The 14,958-nt window shown below is 36.1% G+C and overlaps 1 protein-coding gene across 1 annotated transcript in view; it reads left to right on the forward strand.

The window, feature by feature from the left end:
* The window catches only part of esama (endothelial cell adhesion molecule a), a 117,547-nt gene that overhangs the window by 100,972 nt on the left and 1,617 nt on the right, over window positions 1-14,958 (forward strand). The window contains exons 2-6 of the mRNA XM_059351799.1: window positions 6,246-6,397; window positions 10,902-11,103; window positions 12,139-12,294; window positions 13,810-13,932; window positions 14,631-14,760. Coding sequence (XP_059207782.1) covers window positions 6,246-6,397; window positions 10,902-11,103; window positions 12,139-12,294; window positions 13,810-13,932; window positions 14,631-14,760 — 763 coding nt within the window. The remainder of the gene's footprint in view (window positions 1-6,245; window positions 6,398-10,901; window positions 11,104-12,138; window positions 12,295-13,809; window positions 13,933-14,630; window positions 14,761-14,958) is intronic.

Consider the following 14,958-nt stretch of genomic DNA (forward strand, 5'->3'; position numbering starts at 1 on the left):
TGCAAGTCCGTGTCCCCGCATGGCAGCAGGCCTCGGGCAAGCATTACAATACTGAGGACTTCAATACCCACAAGTCTCGTAGCATGACATTACAAGAGCAGGCTCCTTCTTTGTAGTGTCTGACTGGTGCAGATACAGTGGAGAGGTTCAGCGATCAGCGATGAGTCTGGACAGAACTCCACTTCACACTCTGAGATTGGACTCTGTGCTTACATCTGATTGCATCACTTCCTGTGCATGAAGAAATATTCTTGTTAGTGACAAATGTGGCACCCAAACACTGGCACCAATTAGTAGGAGTGTCTGACTCTATTCCCTGCTGCAGAACAGTGAGTAGTGATGATTCAGTGTGTGTGTGTGTGTGTGTGTGTATGTGTGTGTGTGTGTGTGTGTGTGTTCTTGTACTTCCTACATAGTGAGGACCGGGACACGTTTTTAACCAACAGAGTGAGGACATTTTTGCAAAGTGAGGACATTTCGGCCGGTCCTCACTTCTTTAAAGGCTTTTTTGAGAGTTTGGACTTTGTTTTAGGGTTAAAGGTTACAATTAGGTTTATTTTTATTTATTTATTGTGTGTGTGTGTGTGTGTTCTTGTACTTCCTACATAGTGAGGACCGGGACACGTTTTTAGTGAGAACATTTTTGCAAAGTGAGGACATTTCGGCCGGTCCTCACTTCTTTAAAGGTTTTTTTGAGATTTCAGACTTTGTTTTAAGGGTTAAAGGTTACATGATAATGATAATTAACTGAAACTGTATTGTGTGGTTACGAAACTAACTGAAATTATAGTGAAAATGTCTTTCGTTTTCATCTTTGTCAACTTCATACCGATACTGTTGAATGCACCATACCTGTGTGCGAATTGCCGTGCTGTGAATTTTAGTTTTCTCTCCATACAGCGGTGGATAGATTGTAATTTCCTTGGCTTTTTCATTCAACTGTTCCTTCCTGGTTTATTGCTCCAAGTCATGGCTGACATCTATCTCTCTGCCCTCAGCTCCACGTTTAGCTCCACGTTCGGTCTGTTGTGTGTGTGTGTGTGTGTGTGTGTGTGTGTGTGTGTGTGTTCTTGTACTTCCTACATAGTGAGGACCGGGACACATTTTTAACCAACAGAGTGAGGACATTTTTGCAAAGTGAGGACATTTTGGCCGGTCCTCACTTCTTTAAAGGCTTTTTTGAGATTTGAGATGATAAGGATAATTAACTGAAACTGTATTGGGTGGTTACAAAACTAACTAAAATTATAGTGAAAATCTCCTTCGTTTTCATCTTTGTCAACTTCATACCGATGCTGTTGAATGCACCATACCATACTTTAAAGGCTTTTTTGAGATTTCAGACTTTGTTTTAAGGGTTAAAGGTTACATGATAATGATAATTAACTGAAACTGTATTGTGTGGTTACAAAACTAACTAAAATTATAGTGAAAATGTCCTTCGTTTTTGTCTTTTTTCATACATAATGAAGATGGATAAGACAAAGGAAATAAAGGCAAAATTTACTGTGACCTCTTTTAATCTCCCACCCAACAAATACCCCATTACAAGAAACTAAAACTAATACAAACTAAACTAAAACTAAAGCATTTAAAAATAAATAAATGAATAAACTAAAACTAGCAAACTCACTCTAAAAAGTAATTAAAACTAAGTGAATTTGAAAACAAAAATTCACAACAAAATTAAAACTAAAACTAAAACTAATGAAAAATCCAAAACTATTACAACCTTGCAAGGGAATTCACTGTTCCAATGAGGGTCCTCATAAAGATGGAAGTACAAGAATGTGTGTGTCTGTGTGTGTGTGTGTGTGTGTGCGTGTGGGTGTGTGTGTGTGTGTGTGTGTGTGTGTGTGTGCTTTAAAATCACTATTTTGGGAGTGCACAGTCGTGGAAGTCATTAGCTACATTCCAATCTTTTAGTGTTAGAATTCACACGAATAGCATGTCAGTCACACACTGAAAGTCCATGAATTTTTTAAAATGTGCACACACACCTGCCACTTTTCTACATGGCATGCTTTCTGATGAACACACACATGCACACTTAGAGCTGGTAGCCCTGTCACACTGAGGAGAATTGACTCGGGTACAGCTTCCCTCAGTGTTGGAATTGTTAAAAGGAATAATATTGGAGGGGAAGAGTGTGAACGACAAGTGAAATCCTGCCTGGAGGAGAGGTCAAAGGTCAGAGATGAGAGAGGAAAAGAGAAGAGGCTGTGTGAGGGGAGAGTGATGGAGGACTGTGTGTGTGTGTGTGTGTGTGTGTCTCTTGTTATATTATATCTGTCTGATTATGACTGGGATGGACAGAGAAGTAAAGCACAGATGGTTTATTTTGATGTATTGTTTTTACCAACATGATCCTCAGCAAAAGACAATGTCACAACCCTTAATTAATGCAAGCAAAAACAAAATTTTGAAAGGCATTAATACATTAGAGCAGGGGTCTCAAACTGGCCCTCACCTTGATATGAAAGTTTAATGTGAGTTTTATATGAATAGCGGTTTACTGTGGGTCATTTTGTGTTTTTTTCAGTCATTTTGTGTCTTTTTGAAGTAATTTAGTGTTTTTTTCAGTCATTTTGTGTCCTTTTTTTGGTAATTTTGTGTCATTTTTTGGTCATTTTGTGTCTTTTTTAAGTAATTTAGTGTTTTTTCAGTCATTTTGTGTCTTTTTTTTGTCATTTTGTGTCTTTTTTTTAAGTAATTTTGTGTTTTTTCAATCATTTCATGTCTTTATTTGGTCATTTTATGTCTCTTTTTTGGTCATTTTATGTCTTTTTTTAAGCAATTTAGTTTATTTCTGTCATTTTGTGTCTTTTTTTAGTAATTTTGTGTCTTTTTTTGTTCATTTTGATACTGCCTCCAGCGGCCCCCAGGTAATTTGAGTTTGAGACCCCTGCATTAAAGCTTAACTGAGTGTTAACAAACACTGCCTCAATCACAAAGTTACAATATACTAATATAGCTAAGAATATAGGCAAGTTAAGTGGACATCATCACTAAAAATATTTTTAACAGAATAGACAAGATAATACATTTCTCATGTGTTCTGAGAGGAGCAGGTGTGTGTTGGCTCTCTGCTGCCTCTCTCTGGCCGATCATTAACACTGCATGATACTTTATATATAACTATAACAGCATTTTTTTCATTTTATTGAGCTCATCTTTGGGACTTTAACAAACTGAATGCTGAAATCAACTAATCATTTACATTCCTACTACTTACAGTCATGGAAAATATTATTAAACCACCCTTGTTTCCTTCAATTTCTTGTTAATTTTAATGCCATTTTCCATGGTTTTCTTGATAAAAGCCAAAATCATTATCAAGAAAACCATGGGAAATGTCTAGATATCAGCTCTTAAATTAAACTCTTATGAGCTATTTTTGTTGTTATCATTATATTTTTCCAAACAAATGTACCTTTAGTTGTATATTTCCACTGTGATAAACCAATAATAACTGTACTTTGTACTGACAAAGAATATTATATTAAGGAGATTATTCTGATATTACTTCTTGTCCTTTAGCATGCTTTCTGAGAAATGACTCCTTGTTATTGTGCCTTTAATAAGGTAAATAATATCAGCACTTCTGCAGCATTTTGTTTTGTATTATTTCTTTTGGCTTCCATATCAACGTCACATATCAGCGTCACATAAAGTCCTGTATAATTCCCTTAGATCCAATCTTTTCCAGATGAGAAGTGGAGAGCTCTGTAGACCTGCAGCCTGTTAGAAACTGAGCTTGTGTCAGTTATTCTGGACTCTTTGCTTGAGCCTGATGATAAATATCAACTCAGAAGATGTTTATTGTCAAATTTTGAAGACTTTCCTGCATGGATATTCTCCCAACTTTGGTTGGTAGGAACAGGTTTTGTACTGATTTACATGATGGATAGACTTGTTTTTATTTGTTCCTTCTAAAGACGTGATGAAAAGCTATTATACACTCTTACCAGTGAGATTTTTCCTCTTTATGTTTAAATTTTTACTATATTTTACTATATTCTTACTGCGTAGATGCCTTTTTCTTATGGCATTCATGGAAGACTCTCAATGCTTTGAAGAAAATTGTGTTCACACATGGATGATTTTATTAGCTCTGCCAAGGAGGTTATGTTTTCTGTGTGGTTTGTCTGTTTGTTGGAAATACTACTGGCACAGCTTTTATGAAACTTGGCAGAACGGTGTAGCATGTGCCAAGAAAATATCAAATATATTACACACAATTAATTACCCTTTTTGGACGAGAGAGGATGAAATTATGAGTTGAGATGATGAGTGCATTCATGTGGTGTTGGAATAGTTTTGTGTCTTTTTTAAATAATTTTGTGTCCTTTTTTTTGGTAATTTTGTGTCTTTTTAAGATAATTTTGTGTCTTTTTATGGTAATTTTGTGTCTTTTTTTTGGTAATTTTGTGTCTTTTTATGATAATTTTGGGTCTTTTTTTAAAATAATTTTGTGTCTTTTTTGGTAATTTGTGTCCTTCTAATAATTTTGTGTCTTTTTTAGTAATTTTGTGTATTTTTGGGGTCATTTTGTGTCTTTTTTTGGTCATTTTTCGTGTCTTTTTTTGGTCATTTTGTGTCTTTATTTAGTTTTTTTTCTGTTTGTTGGAAATACTACTGGCGCAGCTTTCATGAAACTTGGCAGAACGGTGTAGCATGTGCCAAGAAAATATCAAATATATTACACACAATTAATTACCCTTTTTGGACGAGAGAGGATGAGATTTATAGTCCATTCATGTGGTGTTGGAATAATTTAAAAAATCTGTTTTTTCAACCATATTTAATGGCACACCTGATCCATTTACTTAGATTTTTCATTGTCATGAAAATACTGGAAACAGCTCATAACCTCATCAACACACCATAGTCAGAAGAAGTACTTCCAAGCTCTGAAAATAGGAGCATGTTGATGCATGTTGACCTTGGTAGAGGTCTGTGCTCTCCAGGGGCTAAGCTAGTTATCGTTTATCCATCTATCTATCTATCCATCCATCCATCCATCCATCAATTTTCAGTCGCTCATCCAGGGTCGGGTCATTGGGGCAGCAGGCTAAGCAAAGTATTCCAGATGTCCAGTTCCTCCTGGTGGACCCTGAGGCATTCCCAGGCCATATGAGGTGTATATGTATATATATATATATATATATATATATATATATATATATATATATATATATATATATATATATATATATATATATATATATATATATATATATAATCCCTCCAGAGGGTTCCTGGCAGACCCCAGGGCCTCTCAGTTGGACGTGTTTGGTGCACCTCTAACAGGAGGCCCCCTGGAAGCATCCTTATCAGATGCCTGAACCACCTCAATTGGGTTTTTCAACTGGCTCTACTCAAATCTTCTTCTTCTTGATGTCTGAGGAAGGCTACAGGACTAAAGGAACCTCATTTCAGTGTCTTGCAGATCTTTGTACACTACTACTTCAGTAATTTAATAGAAACCAGTAGCATACATATGGAATGAGGGTGGACTTCAGGTCATACTCAGTAGAGTACGCCATGATCAAACTCTCATCCTTGTGAGTTAAAACTGGAAGTTGAATTGAGGAGTCCAAATTCCTGAGAACAATGTGTAATTGGGACAACATCAACAGCTCAGCCAGGTCTTGAAGATTAAAGGGATAGTTCAGGATGAGGGTTGGAACGTCGTAGATGGACTTGTAGATTGAGAGCTTGGTCTCAGCACCCTCTTCACCATGATGGCCTGCTGTGGGTCAGTAGCTCCTCCCAGCCTGGAGACGGCGATCCACTGTCCTCAGACTGGGAAGAGTTCTCATTCTGACTGCATCACACAAACCATTGCAAAGTGGTATTAACCCATTTAGGCCTAAAATGGCAAGATACTGAACCCCAAAATGCTGCGTTCATCAGTGTGTGAAAGAATTCCAAATGGTGGTAGATGGCACCACTTGGGGTAGCCTCTGCCACCAGTATGAATGTGTGCGTGAATGGGTGAACGAGCGTGTAAAGCGCTGTAGTGTGATGCCCTTTGAGTGGTCGCAAACCAACTAGAAAAGCACAATATAAGTGCAGTTCCATCCATTTAGTCATTGTTATCATTTATGTGGGATCAGATCATAAAATGACATATGGCAAAAACGAGAGACATGAGGTCTTTCAGTGCTGTTCTAAGTGTGGATAAAAAACTTCACAGTGTCCCTTTTCTCTTCCCTTCCCCTTCCTTCTCCTCCATCCAGGCATACTGGCCCAGCTGGAGATGCCCCAGCTCAGTATGAATGTGGTCAAGGGTCAGACGGTGGTGCTGAGGGCCTTGTACAACACAGGCAGCGACCCCAGCGCCAACACCATCATCTGGAACTTCGTCACCAACAAAACCAGCACCAAGCTGGTGAGAAACTAACAGTTATGAATTAAAAATATTATTGAGTGTGCTTGTAAGAGCACACTATATACTATTCACCGGGCTTAATCCTATATATTCTTCCATGTTTTTTTCCGGTTGACTACTCCTCCCAGAGTTTTGGTCTCACATACACTAAAAAAGGTATCAAATCGACCAGCTAGACTGTGTGCGATGACTTTTCTAAGGGTTTGGCAAACAGTTTTTTAGAGCAAACTGAAGAGTTTTAGACACAAACTGACGAGTTTTAGACACAAACTGACCAGTTTTAGACACAAACTGACCAGTTTTAGACACAAACTGACGAGTTTTAGACACAAACTGACGTGTTTAAGACACAAAATGACAAGTTTTAGACACAAACTGACAAGTTTTAGACACAAACTGACGTGTTTTAGACACAAACTGACGAGTTTTAGACACAAACTGACAAGTTTTAGACACAAACTGACGTGTTTTAGACACAAACTGACGAGTTTTAGACACAAACTGACAAGTTTTACACACAAACTGACGAGTTTTACACACAAACTGACAAGTTTTACACACAAACTGACGAGTTTTACACACAAACTGACAAGTTTTACACACAAACTGACGAGTTTTACACAGAAACTCACGAGTTTTAGACAACAACTGACGAGTTTTAGACACTAACTGACAAGTTTTAGACAAACTGATGAGTTTTAGACAAACTGATGAGTTTTAGACACAAACTGACGAGTTTTAGACACAAACTGACGAGTTTTAGACACAAACTGACAAGTTTTAGACACAAACTGACAAGTTTTACACAGAAACTGACGAGTTTTACACAGAAACTGACGAGTTTTAGACAACAACTGACGAGTTTTAGACACAAACTGACAAGTTTTAGACAAACTGATGAGTTTTAGACAAACTGACGAGTTTTAGACACAAACTGACGAGTTTTAGACACAAACTGACGAGTTTTAGACACAAACTGACAAGTTTTAGACACAAACTGACGAGTTTTACACAGAAACTGACGAGTTTTACACAGAAACTGACGAGTTTTAGACAACAACTGACGAGTTTTAGACACAAACTGACAAGTTTTAGACAAACTGATGAGTTTTAGACAAACTGATGAGTTTTAGACAAACTGACGAGTTTTAGACACAAACTGACAAGTTTTAGACACAAACTGACGTGTTTTAGACACAAACTGACGAGTTTTAGACACAAACTGACAAGTTTTACACACAAACTGACGAGTTTTACACACAAACTGACAAGTTTTACACACAAACTGACGAGTTTTACACACAAACTGACAAGTTTTACACACAAACTGACGAGTTTTACACAGAAACTGACGAGTTTTAGACAACAACTGACGAGTTTTAGACACAAACTGACAAGTTTTAGACAAACTGATGAGTTTTAGACAAACTGACGAGTTTTAGACACAAACTGACGAGTTTTAGACACAAACTGATGAGTTTTAGACTACCTGACAAGTTTTAGACACAGACTGACGAGTTTTAGACACAAACTGACGAGTTTTAGACACAAACTGACAAGTTTTAGACACAAACTGACGAGTTTTAGACACAAACTGACGAGTTTTAGACACAAACTGACAGGTTTTAGACACAGACTGATGAGTTTTAGACACAAACTGACAAGTTTTACACTACTTTCAGACACACGGACAAACACACATACCAACACCAGGTTTATTATCTTTCAGGACTTCCTTCTCTTTTCCATTTTGAAAACCTCAAATTGTATTCAAATTGTAATCTAAAAATGTATGGGTGGGAGTCACAGGCCAGAGTCAAGCACACTCAAAATGTCTTTAGAAATGTCTAGTTTCTTCATATCTTTGTCCAGATTCAACATACTACAGTATCTACAACACAGCAGGGACATTTTTAGCCTTCCTTCTGTGGCTATAAGATGTGGGATTACAGTAATGAAGGATGTTTGCCTGTTATTATACTGCTGATCTGGCAAAGCTCATCCTTTGTAAACCCTTAGAAATTAATCCAACACAAAAAAAAGGCTTAAAGCTTTCATATAAACTGCATTATTTCTTTATTGCTTTAGCACCTGATACTGTTTTTTCCTGTGTCAGGAAATTAAGATAAATGTGTTTTTCCAAATCACATTATTTATGAAATCATAGCTGCGGTAAAACATGAAATGAAGCGAAGAGGTTTTGCGTAACAAGCCCAGCTGAACCTCCCCCTCCTCAACCCTGTATTGTTTTTTACACATTATCTAGAGACCTGGCCGTGGCTCAGCTTACATATCTGCCTCGGTCAGATTATTGGGCTGTACAGATGGATGACCCAAAAGAGGATCATAATCAAAAAGGAAACAGGGGAAAAGAGAACTCAGAGAGCTGGAAAAGACACAGTTGATTAAAAGTGGAGCTTTTTTTTCATGTGCCTGGACAGCCATCCAGTGTCTCACGCTGCTTTACTGTCATTTGGAGCCAAAAAGATGAATGAAAAGAACAAATTGTTACTCCCTCAAACCCAAACCTAGATGCCACAATCTCTGTAGAGTTCAATGTTTATGTTACAGAGATGCACATGGTTCCCAGTCCAGCAGTTAAAGTCAGGACACCATGACTTCATGACCTCATCCCTGATAAACTCTCCAGTTAGTCATAAAATGAAATACTGGTTCAGTCTTGTTTTCTTTTTGAACTAAAATATTTTCTGGTGCCTATACGTCAGGATCTTGACATCCAGTAAAATGGAGAAAATCATTCATGAATTTGGCCTTTTCTATCTTGAAATCATGTTTGATTTCTTACATGCAGGGTACCTGCAGGGTCTTTAAAAGTCTTAAAACATCTAAAATCCAATAATTTTAATTTAAGGCCTTAAAATCTCATAAATGTCTTAAATATGATTTTGAAAGGTCTTAAAAATGTATTAATGTTACTTTTTTTTTTAAACAAATTCATAAACTTCAGTCTCACTTTTAAATGTTTTGATTTTTGAGAACACAATAACATAACTACAAAACGGAGCTAAGTACCTGTGCAGCCCGGTAAGATTTTTTAACATTGTGTTATATTGCATTTGTTTTATTGTAATTGTTAATTTTTTGACACTTGTGTTGAGTTTTGGCTGCTATTTTGGTAAGGTCTCTCCTGTTACAAGATTGTTTGTACAACATTCTGTTATAAGATTGGTTATATTATCTACCTCTGTAACTGCCAACAAAATAGGGCTGGGCGATACGGACCAAAAGTCATATCCCGATATATTTAGGTTGAATATCGATATACGATAAATATCCTGATATTTTTATCGCAAAGTGAATCAAATGTTCAGTCAAAGCCAAATATGACATGTCACAAGTAGTTTTATTGAAACTTTTTATTTAAGTGAACATAAATACTAAAAAACAGGAGTTGTTTTTTTTTTTTTTATCAAAGCTCACTACGGCATACACATTTAAATAAAAAAATATCTTAAATGAAAATAGCCTGTGAAATAAAATAGGCAAATCTTTTTCCAAAATGAAAAAATGTATATGAGAATAGAATAATGAACATTATAAAATAACTAAATATGACAAACCCTAGTAAGGGCAGCATTTACTTCTAAAGAAAGACATTTTAGACACTATATTACTATATAATGTATACTATATAATATATTTTAACTATATCGATATATGCAATATGGTCTAATTTGAAATCACATTTAAAAATATATCGATATATCTTTTATATATATAGCGGGCAGTACATTTTACATTTTATTTTATTTATTTTTATTTTTATCCCATTTTTAATTTATTTTATCTTATTGCATCTTACTGTTCTATTGTTTACTACATCTCTTTGTATTGTGTTATGTATTTATTGTTTGTGCAGCACTTTGGAAACCTTGTGTTTGCTAAAATTGTGCTATATAAATAAAGGGGATTGGATTGGATTGGATTGGATATCGCCCAGCCCTACAAAAAACACAACAATATGTTAATTTCTCTATACTTTTAAACATCCCATACTACTCAGCTCCACTGGTTCCTACTGAGGATCTTTAAACTAACAACTGCAGTGTGTCTTAAAGTACCACTTCAAATTAAAAAAATATTAAGTCCAACTATTTAGGATTTATTCTCTGCCTGAACAGTTTCTCCCTCTGGTTCCAGGATCACAGGGTTAGCTTTCGGGTTAGCTTAGGTTAGTGCAGTACATGATTCTATAAAAAGATTTTATCAGCAGAGTACAAATTGTGTTGCATGTAACTCAGTTTAACTCTGCTGTCATGCATTCAAACAAATGTCCGAGAAATGCCAAACAATCACAATTTTCTGGGCAGGAGATGTTAGGATTAAAAAAAACATCCTAATTCTTTTGACCCGGGATAAGCACCAAACACAATCACATGGATGTCAACAAAACTGGCCCCGTGTTGCACACAAATAAACAAATCGTTGTCTTTTATTTCCTGTTTCTTTCTATCTGACATCGTCCCTCTGTCCCCTGGTCCAGGTCATCTCCCACACCAAAGGCTTCGACAAGGAGGGCGACGTCCAGTTTCGGGGCCGCGTTCAGTTCGCCACCAGGCAGCCGTCACGAGACCTGTCGCTGCGCCTCAACGACACCGAGGAGGCGGACTCGGGACGCTACGTCTGCCAGGTCATCAGTCCTGATGACGGGGGTCACACTGCTGAGGTCAGACTGGAGGTGAAAGGTAAGCACCACATCCTGCTTCACTCTATGGAGTCTTATAGGGCTTTTTTGTCCATTTTTGAATCTTTTATGTCTTTTCATGTCTTTGTAAGTCTTTTTGGGTAATTTTGTGTTATTTTTGGTCATTTTGTGCCTTTTTTGGTCATAATGTGCCTTTTTTTAGTGATTTTGTGTCTTTTTTTAGTCATTTTGTGTCTTTATTTAGTCATTTTGTGTCTTTTTTTGGTTATTTTGTGTCTTTTTTTAATCATTTTGGTCTATTTTTGGTCATTTTGTGTGTTTTTGGTCATTTTGTGTTTTTTTTAGTCACTTGTGTCTTTTTTTGGTCATTTTGTGCCTTTATTAGTCATTTTTTGCCATTTTGTGTCAATTTTTTGGTCATTTTGTGTCATTTTTTTGTCATTTAGTGTCTTTTTTGATCATTTTGTTTCTTTTTTTGTTAATTTTGTGTCTTTTTTGGTAAGTTTGTGTCATTTTTAGTCATTTTGTGCCTTTTTTTGGTCATTTTGTGTCTTCTTTTATTCATTTTGTGTCATTTTTTAGTTATTTTTTAGTCTTTTTGTGTCTTTTTTGGTCATTTTGTGTCTTTTTTGGTCATTGGTCAACTGGAGGCCCGGGGGCCGCATACGGCCCGCACCCTCACTTGAAGTGGCCCTCAGTACAACTACATGCATTTAGGCATGAAATCTTAAAAGTGCAGTGTAAAAATGCACAAAATTACTCCTTGCAATTAATGTTGCTCTGCTGTTCTTGCACTAAAAAAAATAAGTCACAGTAAGTGGTTATTTTTTATTTGCTTCAAACCTTTTGTATTCCTATTTATACTGTTAAACATGCATTTGAGCATGAAATATGTTAAGTTACTGCACTGTAAACATATTTAAAAGTGCAGTTTCATCATATCTGGTTAAGTGCACGCTCCTATATGTGGCCCTGTGGTAGTGTCCATGAAACATTGTGGCCCCCTGCAGCATTTAAGTTGCCCATCCCTGTTGTCGAATAACAAAATAAACCTGTTGTGATCCTCTGGTCTCAGTCCCTCCTGCGGTTCCTAAGTGCTCGATGTCGGGGAAGCCCGTCCTGAAGGGAAACGTGACTCTGAGCTGCTCATCCAGCTCTGGGAAGCCCACTCCTCTGTACAAGTGGAAGAAGACCAGCCCCACCAATGAGGTCTTCTTCTCACCCATGCTCAGTGAGTAGAGTCAGCACAACTCATTATTATTAACTGTGGAAATCTGTGTGAAGGAGTACAGCTACAGTAATAAACCAACCTCACATTAGTTCTAATTCTGTACTGTTTTCTGTGTCTTGTAATGAGTATGTTTGAGAAAAAGAATACAAATTTAAATGACAAAACAAAAATAAACTTTGGGAATTTAAAGACATTAATGTATTCATTCTGACATTAGCAACACAATATTTTTATACTGCCACTTGGATTCACCATACACAGAAAAATGTACATTTTTGGAAGCTTACACTATAAAACCAAACTTGTTGTTTCAACTTAAATATTTGAGTGTCGATGCTGCGAAATAATTTTATATCAAGACAACAAAGACAATTATAGAGTTAACTCAAATGAATCTTGCTGTTTTACTCAATATTTTAAGCTAAAATTAATTTTTGCACAAATCTTTGTTGTATTGAAAAGGAAAAAATAGTTATGATAACAAACAAACAGCATTGGGTTTTACAGTTTACTGCAACCCAGGTTTTTTTTTCATGACTTGATGATGATGGTGCAGTTATAGAAGAAGATGCTCTTTTTAATAATTCAGTCCATTTATTTCTGAAAGAGTATAATCAGTTTTAAAGGAATAGTTACATGTCCGGGGAAAAAAACGTATTCACTTTCTTGTAGTGATGTACCAATGAAGCCTCATGAACCATTGTCTTAATTTTCTGAGCCCCACAGATACCTCTCTAGATTTAAAGAAAAATGTTTATGCAATGGTTATTTCTTACCCAAACTGCTTTTATTTTGTGTCTATAACACTAAACTCCTGCTGCATTTAAAAAAAATCATCAACAGAAGCAATTACAAAGTCTACAGGTACATCTCAAAAAAGTAGAATATCGTGAAAAAGCTCAATATTTTTTGTCAGTTATTTCAGAAAGTGAAACTTGTATATTATATAGATTCATTACACATAAAGTGAAATATTTCAAGCCTGTATTTCTTGTAATTTTGATGATTCTGGCTTACAGATAATGAAAAACACAAAACTCGACCCTCTTGGTTCAGGCTACAAACTTGTTGATTGTTCATATGTTTATTTAATATGTTTACCCTCCAAAGGGAGAAAAAGGGACAATGCAAGAGAGGTATGAAAATAAGGACAGGAGTGGAAAAAAATATTTCATTGTACTTCACATTTATTCTACTGTAACTTTATTTGATAATTTGTGTCTAACTATGTCTCTGCTCCGTGGTGGAGAAGTATGGGAATATTCTACTTCTGCTGGAAAATTGTACAGCAAATGTAAAATGTCGATGGAATATTGATATGTGGAATCAATAAAAAAGATAATAATAAAAAAAGAAGAAAACACAAAACTCAGTGTCTCAGAAAATAAAAATAATTACTCCCAAAGTCTAATATGTCAAAGCAGTGGATGCATCTGCAGTCTATGTGTGTACAGTTGGAATAATGTACATGCATGTATGTTTGACAGTAGTCCTCTGTGTTGAATGGTGTTTCAGATGAGAAGTTGGGCACTCTGACGCTGAACAACCTGAGCAGGAACATGTCGGGGAAGTACGTGTGCACCGCCAGCAACTCAGCTGGATCAGAGACCTGCCTCATCAGCCTGGACATCGTCACCTGTACGTAGCACACAGCAACTAATGACAGAAGTTACAAGTTGTTAAGATAATTTTTGCAAAGTAACTTTTTTAGTCATTTTTTGTCTTTTTTTGGTAATTTTGAGTCTTTTTTTGGTAATTTTGTGCCATTTTTTAGTCATTTTGTGTCTTTTTTGGTCATTTTGTGCCTTTATTAGTAATTTTTGTGTCTTTTTTTAGTCATTCTGTGTCTTTTTTGGTCATTACGTGTCTTTTTTGGACATTTTGTGTCTTTTTTGGACATTTTGTCTTTTTTTAGTCATTTTGTGTCTTTTTTGGTCATTTTGTGCCTTATTTTAGTCATTTTGTGTCTTTTTTGGTCATTTTGTGTCTTCTTTTAGCCATTCTGTGTCTTTTTTTAGTCATTTTGTGTCTTCTTTTAGCCATTCTGTGTCTTTTTTTAGTCATTTTGTGTCTTTTTTTGGTCCTTTAGTCCAACATAAAATGTGATTTTGAATCTTTTTTTCTTTCAAATCACTATCATGCTCAATAAAAACATTTAAATGTTGCAATTGTGAACAAAGGTTGCAAATATAACACATAAGAGGGTTTCATCCAGTTCGTCATCATTTTCAACTGTTCCTGTCTTTCACATGTCTTACGTTATTTGAGTAATTTGCTCTGCAGACATATGTGCTTTGGTGATGTGTAATTATTGTGTCTCTTGGTTCTTCCTGCAGCCAATAACGTGGGGATGATTGTTGGTGCCGTAGTGGGCCCGGTGCTGGGCGTCCTCTTCCTCCTCTGCATCGGGTATTTCCTGCTGAAGAGACAAAGATACAGTGAAGATGACATGGCCAACGAAATCAAGTGAGTTCACGTGGCTTCCTTGTTTTTTAGTCATTTTGTGTCTTTTTTTGGTCCTTTTCTTTCTTTTTTTTGGTCATTTTGTGTCTTCTTTGAGTCATTTTGTGTCTTTTTGTAGTCATTTTGTGTCTTTTTTGGTCATTTTGTGTCTTTTTTTGGTCCTTTTCTTTCTTTTTTTGGTAATTTTGTGGCTTTTTGTAG

This window comes from Centropristis striata, chromosome 15 (genome assembly GCF_030273125.1).
Source record: "Centropristis striata isolate RG_2023a ecotype Rhode Island chromosome 15, C.striata_1.0, whole genome shotgun sequence".
Taxonomy (NCBI): Eukaryota; Metazoa; Chordata; class Actinopteri; order Perciformes; family Serranidae; genus Centropristis; species Centropristis striata.